Source organism: Capsicum annuum, chromosome 2, assembly GCF_002878395.1.
Source record: "Capsicum annuum cultivar UCD-10X-F1 chromosome 2, UCD10Xv1.1, whole genome shotgun sequence".
NCBI classification, from domain to species: domain Eukaryota; kingdom Viridiplantae; phylum Streptophyta; class Magnoliopsida; order Solanales; family Solanaceae; genus Capsicum; species Capsicum annuum.
The window spans coordinates 105,117,830-105,134,578 of record NC_061112.1 but is presented as its reverse complement, the minus strand read 5'-3'; the positions used below and the strand labels follow the sequence as shown (position 1 = coordinate 105,134,578).

Genomic DNA, 16,749 nt, shown 5'->3' with positions numbered 1-16,749 from the left:
ATATGTTTTTATTTTTACTTTTGATCACAGATTTGGATACACGAAGCCTTTTTTGAGCTCGGCAGGGGAAATGGTAAATCAACTAGAGACCCGCTGCCCATTTCTTGATTGCTCAAATGGCTCGCCTCAAAAGGCGATAAACTAATTGAAGGTGATTCATATTTGAACAGATGGAGCACAAAGGTATGAAACTATTTTTTCAAAGAATACTTTTACCAACATTGTGTTTCTCAATAATCATATTTGCCTATTTATCTGTAGAGAGTTTACCCGTACCTTATCCCCATAATCTGTGAAATGAAGCAGCACTACATGAAAAAGTTTAAAGCATTTATGAACGAACCGAAGGACATATTCATCGATGGCTTGAAGGCCCATCTGGAGGGTGTGACTGTCATTACCTCATCGGAGGATGGTAAAAATGGGGATGATGACTAGGGTTTAGGTGGAAATGTTATTTCAAGGCATGTCACTTGTGGTGCGGGGACAAGTAAGCTGAGAGCATCGAGAAAGATGCCGATAATTGGAAATCTGGAAGAGCACATGTTTAAGGACATTGTTGATTTTGTGAAAGAAGAGAGGCTGATGAGAGCAGAAAAGGAGAAGCAAAAGAAGAGAGATGAATATGAAGGTAATATCTTCTCTGTATATTATAGAAGTTGCATATTTTATATAATCCATTTTACTTATAATAGAATCTATACCATTCTTCATCAACTGATAGCTTAGTTTATTATAAACGGTAAATACTTAAAAATGTAGGTGTGAAGGTCCAAAATCAGCATTTATCGACGAGGGTTGTCCACGATGACATCAGCATTAAAGAAGCGCTCCTTGAGACAGTAGCTTTGAAACTGACCTCGATCAATGTTGATGAGGTTATAATCCTTGGTATTGCATTTGTTGTAGAGAAGAAAAATCTTGATGAAGGCGATGAAGAGAAAAAAAAAGAAAAAAAATAAAGAAGTTGTTTGTGAAAATGAAAACAAAGCTGATGAATCAGCTGGTGTGGAGAATGATAATCATGACGAAAGCAGGTAGGATGAAGAAGATAAAAATAAAAAAAGTATTTGTGAAGTAGAAAACAATGAAGGAGATGGAGAGAAAGAAGAAGAGGAAGAAGGAGAAGGGAAGAATACAAAAGGAGAAGTAGAGAAAAAAGAGGAAGAAGAACATAAAGAAGGAAAAAATGATGCACTAGAAAAAGAAGGTATTCCGAAGGAAGGAAATGAAAATGCATTTCCGCACACAGATGATTTTTGCAAAGAAGTTACTCATGATATCAACAAGATGCAAGTGGAAGAAGAAAATGTTGAGGAATGTTTAGACAATGTTTAATTTTTATTTTTAGCTGGTGTTTATTCGTGTTAGACAAGACAATCTTAACTTTTTTATTTTTCATCTCGGGATGTATAGAGTTGAACAATTTTATTTTTGAAACTTCTTTTATAGTTTATGATAAATCTTTTACATTTTATATAATCAACGTATCATTGCTTTTACATGAATGTCATAGTTAATTATAGACTCTGACTAAAAGGTAAAACATATATAGTACAGTATTGTGTAGTCGATGAATGAAAAAGGTAAACCATATATAATATAGGTGAAAAGTAGTCAATTAATAAAAGAGACAAAATACATTCAATCCCACTACACCCCCATTACACCTTTCCAAAAAGTCAAAACTAATAGTAAATCATACACCTTAATTTTCATGTTATTTTTTTTTCTTCAGCCATAGCCAACCTATGCTTAAGTTGACCCCTCTCAATTTCAACTTCTTTCAACAATCCTTTTAAGTGATCAATTTTGTGTTCTGATTCTCTAAATAGTCATAAGGAAATCCTTATTTTCTTCAGAATCTCTAAGTCTTTCCAACATTTCAAACTTTACAACGCCTTAAAATTTTAATTTCTCGAAATCGGAGGAAATCCACTTGAAATTAGACCATCTACCATTATCCTAAAATAACGACAATAAATTAGTAATTTGTATTATGTGATGAACATAAATAAATTTTAATTTAAGCAAAAACAAACGTTTCTAATTGCAAAATTGTAGAATTTTAGACCTGAATTCTTGTCGGTTCGTGATATTTTTAACATCGCGGGATTACCACAACGACAAATATAAGTACTTTTGGATGTTTGAGATGACTGCTACTTTGTTATTATTGAAGTAAAAATAGAAAGTGATGAATAAATGAACATGGAGGAGTTCAAAAGGGCCCCTTTCATTTATATAGTAGGGCTATCAAAGTCTGACCGTTGAAAAATATACTCGTTTGAATTGTACCATTGGAGTAAATTCAAATGGTTTATCATTTACTTCAAACGGTCTCTGAAGAATTTTTATGTCTTCTATAATTGACAAGGGTACGTATGCATTATATATTGTTGGCTTTGTTGATGATTAAGTCTGTTGACATATTATCGATTTATACTAAGGTCGATTATCGACCTAAATAATAGTCTATGCTCAACTTATTGAATATATGGATAGCTTCAAATAATGACAAAAAAAAAAGAGAAATAAAATTAAAGTATGTCAATTAACACCATTAAATTATTTCAAAGCAATTTAGATACATTAATTGCGACTCTCAATCACTTTTGAACGAGATCAAGTGTTATCTAAGGCATATTGTTGTCATAGATAATGAGATGGGATTAAAAAAGAGGAGAAATAAAATAAATTAAAATAAAATAAAATAAATATGAATCATCCAAGCACTAAAGAACAACTACATATCATGACATGAGATTAGACTTGTGTAATGACCATAAGGAAGAGTGATGGTTGTCACTTGTGAGTGTTCAATGGACAAGTAGTGTTTGAGAACAAGAAGTCCTTCTTAACATAGCCGCTTGTTCTGAGTAATTGGTTATTACTACCATTACCCTCCCCTATACTCATTTGATCGATTGTCCAATTATTTTGTACTCTCATATTATGATATTTAGTTACTTTACATTGTGTGAATGATGTTTATTTTATTTTATTTCTCTTTTTTTTTTAATCTCACCTTCTTTGAAAATAGACTCAATTGGTTGATACATGACAAATAATATAGTCTGGTATATATAAAGATAATTATCTGTAATACATGCAAGATATCATCATAGGTCTATTTTCAAAGGAGGTGAGATTAAACAAGGAGAAATAAAATAAAATAAACATCATTCACGCAATGTAAAGTGACTAAATATCATAATATGAGAGTACAAAATAATTGGAAACTCGATAAAATGAGTATAGGGGAGGGAAATGGTATTAACAACCAATTACTCAGAACAAGCGTCTGTATTGAGAAGGACTTCTTGTTCTCAAACACACTTGTCCATTGAGCACTCACAAGTGACAACCATCACTCTTCCTTATGGTAATTACATAAGTCTAATCTCATGTCATGATATGTAGTTGTTCTTTAGTTCTTGGATGATTCATATTTATTTTATTTTATTTTAATTTATTTCTCCCATGTTTAGTCCCATCTCATGATCTACTACTACAATGTGCCTTAGATAACGCTTGATCTCGTTCAAAAGTGATTGGGAGTCACAATTGATGCATCTAAATTGCTTTACAATATTTTAATGGTATTAATTGACATACTTTAATTTTATTTATTTTTTTCTGTTTTGTCATTATTTAAGCTATCCATATATTCAGTAAGTTGAGCATAGACTATATGTAGGTCGATAATCGACCTTAGAATAAATCGATAATATGCCAATACACTTAATTATCAACAAAGCCAAAAGTATATAATTCATACTTACCCTAGTTGATTATAATCTTATGATTTTCCTTTCTTACGATTAATGAAACAATATTTAAAAAAATTTAAACGTACTACACTCAATATTTCATAGTCGATTATATATTCATATTGAGCGTATATAATTCTTATTTAGCGTAGTCGATTATATATTTAATATTTTTTCCTTATATTTAATGAAATAGTGTTTGCAAATTCTTAGACATGCACTACTGAAGAATCATCAACAAAGACTGAAAGACGTAAAATCATTATACATAAATAGAAGATAAAGAAAACACAAACTTGTTTATAGATCAATAAAAGTTCATTGCATGTACATTTACATTTTTTTGAGAAAAAATTCCAAACAAAAAAACAAAAGGAATCATTCATTTACAAAATCCTACCATGAAAGCTTCATTCAGCAATGAATTACACTAAACTAAACTAAACTAAACTACACTAGGAGGGAGAAGGGGGTAATGAGTTCATGTGGGTCCAGGTTGAGCCTTTTGGCTACGGCCTCAAGAAAATGGACCATCTGTTGGAGATCCCTGTACAGCCGTCGTTGATCGGCAACAAGACTTTGGAATAAAATCCAGGTCGCTCCTAAGTCAGAGAAATTCGATATTGTTGATTGTTGTCATTCTGTGCATTGGCTAAAGTGTGTACCTCATCCTTGCTATTTTTTTCTCCTTAGTATTTTCTCAAGAAATTGGGTTTAGAATCAACAAGGGACTCTTTAAATAAACCAGAGCAAGATACATTCGACCAATAGAAGCTTTACACCTGCTGATTGAAGGGGAAAGGGCGTGTGGAAAAAGAAAATGGAAAATTATAGTAGTTGTGACGGTCGAGTCATTTCAAATCATCTTGTCTCCCGAAGTGTAATAATTAAATTGAAATGTTTAGTGTACGAAGAAAAGGATTTTTGTAACAGACTATTTCAAAGGTCGATTATATACTATGCATCGATCTATTATATATTTTGAGTCTAGTGTATAATCTATTTAGTACATAGTATATAATATATGAACTAGAATCGATAATGAACAACAAAAGAAGTCGATTTTGACTGCATTTCATTGGCTTTGAAAATAGAATACACATTACATACTGTCCAGTGCATTTGAAAAAACCAAAAACATAAAATACAATGTCAATCCTATTATCCTACTTTAGGCTGCATGTTGTTCTCTTATGACCCGACATATTGCACTTGGAACACTTGTTACTTTTCCTGGGCCTTGAAGGCTCCAACATACCCTAAACACATCTCACCTTCCTCCTTCTGAGTTTGGGATCAAAATCGGATAGAAGAACTTGCATTTCTAGATACTCCCGCTCCACACTCCACTCTGACTCTAGAGGTGTTGCACAGATAGGTTCCAAGTATGCAAGGATGTATGATTCTTTCGAATATATGGGTGAAGAGTAGTTGTAAATGCTAGTGTTGTATTCGTACCTGTGCTTCAAACGCAATGCCGCCGTTGCATGAGCGCATGGCAATTTCACCAAGTCGTGCTTTCTGCAAGAACATGACCGCCCCGATAGATTAACTTTGGCAGATGGACCACAACCAAGCACGGCGAATTCATCGGTGCTTCCATTTATGTTGTTCACATATAATTTGTTGCCCTCGGTCATGTTTTCCCTCAAGATCTTCTCGGCTACAGAAATGAATGGTGTCCTTGAATTATTCACCTCCGCATACCTCTTCCTAAATATTTATCCAAATATATGTACAATTAAATTGAATATGATTGCCACTGGATACTCTCTTTCGTCGAGCAATATTATGTTGAGCGACTCGACGATATTTGTGGTCATGACGTTGAATCTATTACCTAGAAAGTAAGCCCGGCAACACTTTTCAAATCCAATATCATGCTTGAGGCAAACTGTTGTGCTGGGACATATTTTTTAAGGGCATTGAAGTAGTTATTAAATTCTTCCAACATGTATGCCTTGGCCGCATGGTAGTACAAACAGAGAGAATTTACATAATAGTAATTCGTTTGGAGATTTTCACTAAGATGCCTCATACAAATACTATGATGCACAAACGGATAAATCCTTGTAAGGTCGTTGGCTATGCTTACGTGTTTGTCGGAGATAACATACAACTCTGGTTTGTCGACAACAAAGGCCTTAAGCTTCTCGAAGAAGAAGCCCCACGACGCATCATTCTCTTTATCCACCACACAATACGCTAAGGGATAGATATGATTTTGCATATCTTGAGCGACAATGGACAACAACACACCCTCGTACTTGTCTGATAAATGCGTGCCATCAACGACAATGACCTTTGTCATGTGTGGATATCCACTTATAGAAGCCCCAAATGCCATAAAGTAGTAAATAAACTTGCCCAACTCCTCATCGGCTATGAGGGAATTTATTAACCCGAAATTGAGGTGGTTGAAAACATATAAAAAGGCGGGCAACACTGCCTATCCGTTCTCTAGTGTACCTCAAACTATGTTCTTCACAATGACGCCTGCCATCCAACACTTCCAATAGCTCGGCCTGTAATGTAGCTCCCTTAATACGATCATCTCGATCTCTTTAGGGCTTGGACCTTTGTTGCCGACGAAAAGGTTCAAAATAAGTGAGGCAATGACCTCCGCGGTGATATTATTATGCTCTCCCATGACATGATCAACGCCACAACTATGCTCTCCCACGTACTTATGAATATAAAACCAACCCGATTCTCCAATCGCATATGCGTACACCATCCACCGGCAAGTAGGATCTACACACCTCACCCTCAATTATTTCTTACAACTATTCACATTTGTGTAATTAAAAGATATTTTCACTGACGCCTTCTTCAATAAAAGATTCAACATTTTTTTATTCTTGAATGTTTGTCCTACATAAAGATTGGTGTTGTCTGAGAAAGAGTGGCTTCCTTATGGTCCGAACTGCCCGTCCTTCCCTCCTCTATACTTCTCTTCATCATAATCTTCTCTATTATCCCATTTATCACCACTCATGCAATTGTATTCTGTTGATGTATCATTCACTACTGGGGGTGGAAGTGGGGGTTGGGGTGGATGTCATGACCTAAGCTGGGGCCCTGGTCATGATGGGCATCCCGAACCATCAAGGCCCGGTAGACCCCTGTAGCTCCCCAACCCACTAGTGATATTGTACGCTCTGGGTCCAAGCCCGTACGACTTTAAAACTTGTCGCTAGGGATTAAGATTTGCTTACTTATATACCCAGCCTCCCTCTTGTGTTTTGTCTATGTGGGACTCCTTATTCCAAGTTGGGGTGTCATAGTGGGGATGATTTGGAAGCTTCTTCCTGGGACTTTCCAACAACTTTAACCTGCAATATAGGCCTGGAATTATTAAAATCAACGCAAAGCATGTATAATTCCACGTGTCTATCATTCCTTATGAACATTGGATAGATTCTCCCTCTGTTCATCAAGTAACTAATTAGCACATCGCTTTGATCACTGCTTAATTCACTGCTCTCCATTACGTTTTTCACCATATCGACTTATGAACCATTGCGACGAAGGGCAATGAACACTGTCTCCTTAAAAGCGGTTTTCCAAACCCAACATTTAGAAGTCTCCTCCCATTCACCAGAAAATATACCACCAACAACCATGTAATCTATCATAGACATGATATACCTCGATGATAGTATTTAATCGACCTGAACAGTGGTTTATGAGACTAGACTTAATAGACTGTAGTCTTCTTCTTCTTAGCTATTGTTCGTATAGTACCTGATCTCGCCTTTTTCGAGGCCACCGAAATAATCCAATGAATTACAACTTAGAAACAACATAAGAAGTGTTGAAATGTTGCTTTCGAGCCAAGAGTCGATATCAAAATGTGGGATTGATTTTCAAGCTTTTTGTATGAAAATGGATTAAAATTTGGGGCTAAAAATATGAGAAAATGGCTTAAAACAATTGAGATAATGTTACTTTCAGGTGGATATCAGAAAAATCGATGAAAAATGGCTGAAAATTGAGGGAATAGAGGAAAAATCAGGTGGTTGGTAGTGGATTGGTTGATAAGCTTGATATTTAAAAAAAAAATAATTATCCAATATTTTTATTTTTGTACATGGACTAAAGTGTAGTTTTTAAAAAATAGGAGTTGAAATAGAAGAGAGACTAAAGTGTATATTTTTTAAGTTGAGTGCTAGGATTGCCATTTATTTTTGTGGACTCGTTAGCATGTCTATATTAGTGTCTAAATGTCCAAAATAGTTGTAGATGTTGCCTTTTAGCAAAGAGCCCCATCAAAACATTCCCCTTTCCCTATAAAATGTACAATTTCTTAACGTTTTTTCCTTCTTTTCATTTACTAAGCATTGAAACAATGTTGGGTTAGCATAATTTTTTTCAGATTGGATTCGAATTCGTTCCTTTATCTAGAGTGCCTTTTATTTTTACAAATGAGTTAAATCATGTTTATTTTATTCTTAATTTGTTTGTGGCCTACGTGCTCGCAATAGAAGAATTGAAACCTAATTTATGTGGTGACGCAATAGAGTGATGATTAGGAGATGGGTTTGTTGAAGAATGTTGTGTAGGGGTGTTATTACACACTAGCTAATGTGTTTATGTGAATATTGTTGGGAAACAATGGTAAAAATATCAATAACAATAATATTTAAACTGTTAACAAAATATTATATAATAATAATAACAGTACAATAATATAACAACATATAACAATAATAATACTAAAATAATAATATTATACCCGATATAATAACTATAACAATAATATAATTTCTTATTGATAAATTAAAGGTACTGAATATTAAATAAATATTACTGTAATATTATTTTAAGTGATATATTGATTATACTTGAGTCAAGCACTGTCCTAAGAAACTATTTCAATAGTGTGAAATGTTTTCCCAGAATTAAACAAGTACTTCCCTGATTAAGTAGAGGTTATTCTGAGTTAAATAAGTCTTCCCTAATTAACCAAAGAATACAAAAATCAACAAAATTATTAATACAAATACCAACAAGTTAATATAGAAAATAATATAACTAATAAAGTCTTTTTAATTAAACATGTAATAATAAAAGGAGGAGTGAAAGAAATGGAAAAATGAAGTAAGAAAAAGGAAAAATGGATCTTTGTTACTGCATTGTGGCAAATAATGTAGTCTATTTATAGCCAAAGGATAAAGTTTCTCCCTTATCATAATATGACAAGTGTTAATACACTTGTCTTTTAACCAAAAAGAGAAGAGCCAACTCTTCTATGTTTGAGACAAGTGTTTGGCCAAATGGCACAACCAAAGCATGCATGCAATTTCCCTTCTTTTTCATGTAAAAATAATATGGTTCCTTTTTTTTCTCAAATACATAATAAATTATTTTTAAATAAATAAATAATTTTCTTACAAATATCATATTCGCAGATTATGTCCTACAGTTGTTTGACAAAACTGGGGGTTGACTTGATACATATAATAGAGAAATGATTGATCACAAAGTTTTCTTTCCAAGAGAACAGATTGCAAATTTGGTGGTGATGAGGGCCTGTCCAGAAAAGTTTCAGGTGAATCACATATATGATCATATTACTTCTAAGTTGTCCTTTCTCATTTTTGTATTCTTGGTCCTTCAAAATTTTAGAATTAGAAGCTTATCTCAAAGTATTTCTTATGTTGATATAATACGATGCTAGATGAACTTGATTCACTTGTAAAAACAAATGTTCTTGAGTTTGGTCCATGATCATTTGTCCTAATTGGTCAATGTTTGCGGTAAACCTATATTTGTCTTTCATTGTTTGATGCCCGATCAACCATCTACAAAATAATATTTTTTTTAAAGAAGTTGATTGCATATCAATTAAGTAAGCTTATCCTGAGTGCCCTTTCATATACTTGAGATTTCCTAAGCCACAACCTCTGATGATCTTCCAAACTATTAATCTTTCACTTGTTACCTTCATTTGCAGACCTGAAGGCGAGAATAGAAAATTGTATAGAATTAGGTGCAAATACATATATCGATAGAGACAGGTGAGATCGATATTGTTTTTGAATTCTTCATTACGGTTATCTTAAGTCTTCTTCAGTTAAGTCCCCTGCCCTAATGTTTCTGAGCTTAAACATAAATGCCACATCATTTGGGGTATGTAGTTGGAGGAATACAATAGTTGGGGAACAAACAAAGATAGACAATTTAGTTCAGGTACTAGCTTACTTCTGAAGTTTCGAAGAAATTCTTTGTTTTGAGACGGTTCTTATGATCTGCAGTACAAATAGGTAACAGTGTAGTTATTGGAGTTGTCTTATTTTAGTACAAGTCAGCACAGTGGGTTCAGTGACATATGTTCTTCTTATCTCTAACTTGATAGAGAATAGAATATAGAATCCTTTTTGGATTTGATCACCAATTTATTTAATTTTCTAGTTCAGTAATTTTTTAGTTTTCACTGTATTATACTTCTCCCTTTGTGTATTAATCTATATATTTGCCTTATGTTTTCCCAGTATAGCTGACTATGTAACCTTAGGAGGAAGACTTGGGATATGTTATCATGTAAACATTGCCTCAAAGGTATACTTTTCTATATAACTGGCTATCTATTCCTTGACTAGATACTCCATACAATACATGTAATTGTATTATGTAGATTTCTCACATTATTGGATATAATATTATACAGAAGAATATGTGGATCTTAGGACACTTTACTTCCAAGCAAGAAGAGATCATTTGTTGCCACTATATGTTGGGTTCAAAGTATATAAAAAAAGTGTGAATGAAAAATGAAGGGAAAATGGTGAAGAAGAGAGAAACCAATTTAGAAATGGAACTCCCAAATTGGAAAGTTCACTCTTTCTCCCACATTGGTGAAAGAAAAGAACTTGTGAGTGTTTAAAATAAGGGACACTTACTCCACATGGTAAGTGAGGCAAGAAATAAGAGATGCCTCGCGCCGTTGTCGTCGTTGCTCAGTTCGGATTTGTATTTGAAAAATGATCAATTGATGAGATCTATCTTTTTGGACAAAGTTTATTTGACAAAAGTTCAGAAATTCAGTTCGAAAATACCAAAGGAAAAAATGCAACCTTTTTCTTGTGTTTTGATACTCCATTTATATGCATGCAGATTCCGAAACAGTGTTTCCAAATAGTGCAGTGTTGAAGCAAAGGGATGCAACCCTTCAACGAAATGACACACTGATTTATGAAATAGTATGTCTGTTTGAAAAAGACACATTCTTTGGACGAATAGACATGGTTTTTTCGGAACATTTTAAGTTTAACGGGCAAATGGTTCATTATATATTGCTGCAACATATAAAAAATCCAAAAAAACTGCATAAAATTTGATTTTGTGTGAACGGTAAGCCGGCTTGTTTCGTCTTAAAGGAATTTATTTTGATTACGGGGATGAATTGTTCAGCATATCCCCGTGAATAAAAAATGAACAAAGTCCTTCAAAATGAAGAAAACTTTCATTTTAAGGTGACGAAGAACAAGAGCATTACTGTTGCAAAATTGATTAGCCTAATAAAAGGTAATAGGCTGAATAATCAACAAAAGTTGAAGTGTTCTTTGGTTTGGTTTGATTTGGTTTGTGCATCCAATGTTGCTGGCAAAGGACCCGTCAAAGAAGGTGGACTCGGACCATATCAAGATGGCGGATGATTTAGAATTCTTTGAAGGTATCCATGGGGAAAAGAGTCCTTTGAGCTGACCTTGAGCAATCTGAAAAAGAAGAGTGACCTGACCAAGCAGAAAGAAGCTTTTGTCAAGAGGAACAATGCATCGTACACGTTATTTAGCTTTTCCTGGATGTTTTTGGTACTTATAATCAACCATCTTATTGATTTATTATAGACTCCTACATATTTATGCAGTAATACATAGATACTGTAGACTTACTTGTGCTTCTATTGATTGCAGGTTTGGATATATGAGGCACTTCCTCATCTGGGAAGGTACGCCGACAAGTCGTTGGATTCTACCCTGCCCATTCTCCAACTTCTTCGATGGCACACGTCGAAGTGCGACAACATAATGGAAGGTGACCCGTTTAAGTACAAAGGAAACAACACAAAGGTAAAATTATACTTATTATGACATGATACTAATATTATTATATTGGTGAATGTCTTGTAATTTTTTTTATTTTTTTTGTAGATTGTGCACCCGTACCTTACTTCTACTGTCCATGAGATGGAGCAAAGATACATGAAAACTTTTAAGCCATACACGGACAAAGTTAAGGATACGTCCATCGATGCGTTGAAGGTGCAGCTAAAAGGCGTGACTGTCCTGACTTCATCAGCGGAGGTCACGAATAAAGACGAAGATTTGGGTGGCCACCATTATGTTTCAAGTCTAGCACGCGCTTGTGATCATGCTAGTTCAAGTGGACTCAAAACTTCAGCAGACGCTTCTAATGACGATGATCAGTGCAAGTGCGTTGCTTTTCTCGAGAAAAGTCTACTGAATATTGCTTCTTTTGTTAGAGGTGAGAGGCTAAAGAGAATCGAGAAGAATATGAAGAAACAATAAAAAGTAGGTAAATTAATTTATTTTTTGCTCTTCCAATTTAATTTTGTTGCATATGTTTAATAATCCTTTCAAAATAATATAGTGCACGTCGACAACCCCCCTCTTAGCCGGCATCAAGTAAACCTCAAAGAACTTGCAGTCACAGTGACGGACATGGCTGCAGCAGATGAAAAAGGTGGAGAAGAGAAGAAAGAAGAAGAAACGGATGAGGAGAATGCAGTAGATTAAGAAGAAGAAAAAGAAAAAGATGAGGAGATGACAGCTGAAGCAGAAAAAGAAAATGAGGAGAAAACAAAAGAAGATGGTGAAAAGAAATCAGAAGAACAAGAAGAAGACAAAAATGAGAAGGCAGTTGAAGAAAAATTAGTGATCGAATAGGAGGTTGAAAACATTAAAGAAGATAATAAATCAACAGAAGAAGAAGAGAAGGAAAATGAGAAGAAAGAAGTTAAAGAAGAAGAGAAAAAATAGGAAGAAAAAGAAGTGGATGTGATGGGCATTGTTGCGGAACTTAATCAAGAAAACAAGTAGTTTTGTGGATTTGGAACAAATAATTTTCTTAATGATTTGATTTTTTTTAGTGATTTGTTCTTTATGGATAATTGACTTACATATATTTCACATGTTTGTTTAGTGATTTGTTCTTTATGGATAATTGAACTACATATATTTGACATGTCAATGATGACATTTACTGATGAAATAATATTCAGTTATTCTATTATCTCGTTTGATTAAACAGCTGGCTGCATTGCGTTACCAGTCCAGCTGTTGTCCTAATTTATAGTGGTTGATTGGAAACATAATAGAAGTTATTGTCTATAATTTATAGACTTAACATACTATCAATTAAGTAATTCATATATTTACTTACCATAACCATCATGGTTTATAGAGGTCGATGATAAAAGACGTAGACATAATTCTCTATTAATTATAGATTACACCCAGGATTGATTTAAGAAACCTTGCATCTATTTATTCAGTTTGCTATATCTCTATTACACCTTTTCAGAAAGCCAACAACAATAACAAACCATACAATAAATTTTTTAGGCCTTTTTCTTTTTTCTCGGCCAAAATCAGCCTTTACTTTACTTGATCCCTCTCCATTTCGACTTCTTTTAGCGATCCTTTCAAGTAATCGCTTTGCTCTTCAACTTATTTTAGCAATGTCATGAGTAGATCTCTATTTTCTTCAGATTTTCGAAGCCTTTGGGGTATATGAAACTTGGAAGAGCCTTGAAAATTTGATGTCGATGGGCTGCTCGTCGGTGAGTCTTCATCAAGCCACTTAAAAAAAAGAACATCCGCCATTATCCTTTCTAACCGCACAGTTAAAGAATTTTTGACCTGAATTTCAATCGGTGTGTGACGTCCTAAAAACAGCTGGATTTCCACAATGACATATGTAGGACACTTTTGCATTTGATTTTTGGGATGCTTGAGACATTGTATTTGTTAACAAAAATTGAAGCCAAAAAAAATAAAAGTGTTAACACAAAAATAGTCTTCCTTTTATAGAAGAAAAAAGTGAGATATTACCATTGGGTGTTGATTTGACGTGTACTTTATGACCGTTGTAAAAATCTGACATTTTCATTTTTTTAACTGCTGGTCTTGTTTCATAGACCTTATTTATAATCGATGTTTTCTCAGGATTTTGGTAAATGCTTCACCAAATAAATAGACAGTCTAGCATATACTAAGAGCTAATTCCTTAATAACCACATTAGATTGTGCTACATATTCATAGACCATAACTATCACATATTTTGAGAAGGATTTTTTAATCAATAAAATAATAGATAATTAGATTTTGTGAAATTAAAGGAGCTTGAACAAGTCATGTGATAGTGTGATAGTATGAGAGTCCACGTAAATTGAATAAGGTGATCAATGATGTGTGAGGATGGGTAGTGGATGAACAGATGAATTCCTTACAACATATTTGTGCTTTGGTAAACATTGCCCTAAGGATGTTGGTTGTTCAACCACAACTTATCACCTCATATCTTGTTTCACCACTTTCAATTTATGTGGACTCTCATACGATCACATGACTTGTTTAGGCCCATTCGATTGCATAAAATATAATTATTAATTATTTTATTAATTAAATAATCCTTTCCAAAATATGTGTTATTCAAGGTCTATAAATATATGTCATAGTCTAGTGCATGTATTAATGAAGGTGTACAAAATCTATGCTAGACTATGCTTAGTTTTGTACTCGACCTGGTATAGACTTGCATAGACTCTTAACTACTTCCATAAATAAATCACTAGACTGTGCTACATATTCATAGACCATAACTAGCACATATTTTGAAAAGAATTATTTAATTAATAAAATAATAAGTAATTGTATTTTATGCAATCGAATGAGCCTAACAAATCATGTGATCGTATGAGAGTCCACATAAATTGAAAGTGGTAAAACAAGATGTGAGGTGATGAGTTCTGTTTGAACAACCAACATCCTTCGGGCAATGTTTACCAAAACACAAGTATGTTGTGAGAAATTCATTTGTTCATCCACTACCCATCCTCATACATCATTGATTACCTTATCCAATTTATGTAGATTCTCATACTATCACATGACTTGTTCAAGCTCCTTTAATTGCATAAAATCTAATTATTTATTATTTTATTGATTAATTATTTCTTTTATTTTCCAAATATGCTACTAAGGGCAATAAACAAATACTGTATATTATTGACAAGATTTACAGTCTATGAAATTTACTGAACACAATCGATGGAGCGATATTGTTTAATGCAATTATTATGTATTTGTTCTAGCATAGACATTAAGATAAGTGTCAAATAGACTTCATCGACTTTTCATTTAATTTTGTATAAATTAACATAATCGCGGATAGACCAGATTAGTTTTTCATTGGCGTAGATGAATTAATTTGACGTCTGACAACTGCCCCATTCATCTTCTACCTTGATCTCATGCAAAAAATCTAAAAGGAAAAAAATATAAAAGTACACTAGCCAAAAATGTAGGAAACAAGAATTAAACCAGAAACAAGAATTAACCAAGAATTAAATTCACATCTCACAACCGTTTGATTCATCTTCTAAAATCATAAATTAATTTTCCAAAAATTCAAACGAGTCTAAAATTGCAGAAATTCAAAGGAAGACATATATAGGAAAAACCAACATATTTCATTCATTCATTCTTCATTGCAATGGTAGACCCATATTTACAGCAAACCCAAGCAAAAACTGTAAAATAAAGAAGCTTTCATCTAACATAAACCTAATCATGAAAGCTTCCTATTGCAATGACATTAAAACAAAAAAAATAGACATAAAAATTTAAAACTGAGTGGATAGTGGGAGGGAGGTGATCATCTCCTCCGGCTCCATATTGAGCCACTCCACAATCATCCGTAAAAAATGGGCAATCCACCGGAGTTCACGGTGGACATGCTTCCGGTCTTGCCCCAGTCCATAGAAGAGGCAGTTGAAGTCGTTACGGAGAAGTAGAAGGTCATAGTTACGGTTCATCCTCCTTCTTGGTCTCAAAGAAATGTCTGGCATCTTGTCGATTTAATCTGATTTTGAGTTGATGAAGATAAATTTTGGGTGCAGAAGATGGGTGTTTATATAGACCAAAATAGAACTCTTTGGTCTTCCATCCCATTGGTTGGTAGACGTGTGAATGGTGGAAATCGAAGAGAGGTAGTGTATACCTAATCAACAAAATGTGTGATTAAACGTGCAGCAGTTTTTTTATGTGTAATAAATGTTCAACTGTTCAATTGTCCCTGTGAATATTTAGGGTTTTTAATAGACCTTATATGGGATCGATAATAAACCATGTGTTAAATAAAGAATAAAAGTAATAGACCAAACACATAATATATGGAATACTTTAAAATGTCAATAGTAAACACTGAGTGCAGTCGATAAATCTGGCATTAATCACACAACTGAAGGGTTGTCAAAATACATACACTGCCATAACTTATAAAAACACAAATTCATACAAGGCTAACTACGATTTGTTGTTGTTACAAGTGGTTTTCTTGTGCCCGGGTCTCTTGCACAGTGAAAACTTGTTCCTCTTCTTTGACTTAAAAGTAAAACACAAATTCATACAAGGCTAACTACGATTTGTTGTTGTTACAAGTGGTTTTCTTGTGCCCGGGTCTCTTGCACAGTGAACACTTGTTCCTCTTCTTTGACTTAAAAGTCTCGCCCACGCCCTTAAACCATTTTCTTTTCTTTATTCTGAGCTTAGTGACCACGAGAGGTGGAATAATGATCACGTCTAGCAATTCTTATGGCACGCATCATTCAGACTCCAAAGGGACAACATTGATTGACTCCGAATATGCAAAGAGGTACTCTTCCACTTTATACAGGGGCGATGAGTAATCATAGACTCTTAAACCATAATCTTCACTGTGCTTCGA

The 16,749-nt window shown here is 33.9% G+C and overlaps 1 protein-coding gene across 1 annotated transcript; it reads left to right on the top strand.

The window, feature by feature from the left end:
* The first annotated feature begins 11,201 nt into the window (after positions 1–11,201).
* Positions 11,202–12,594, top strand: LOC107861072. Its single transcript, XM_016706462.2, has 4 exons — positions 11,202–11,590; positions 11,693–11,848; positions 11,930–12,310; positions 12,390–12,594. The coding sequence occupies exons 1-3, from the start codon at positions 11,582–11,584 to the stop codon at positions 12,305–12,307; spliced, it is 543 nt and encodes a 180-aa protein (XP_016561948.1). The 5' UTR covers positions 11,202–11,581; the 3' UTR covers positions 12,308–12,310; positions 12,390–12,594.
* The last annotated feature ends 4,155 nt before the right edge of the window (positions 12,595–16,749 follow it).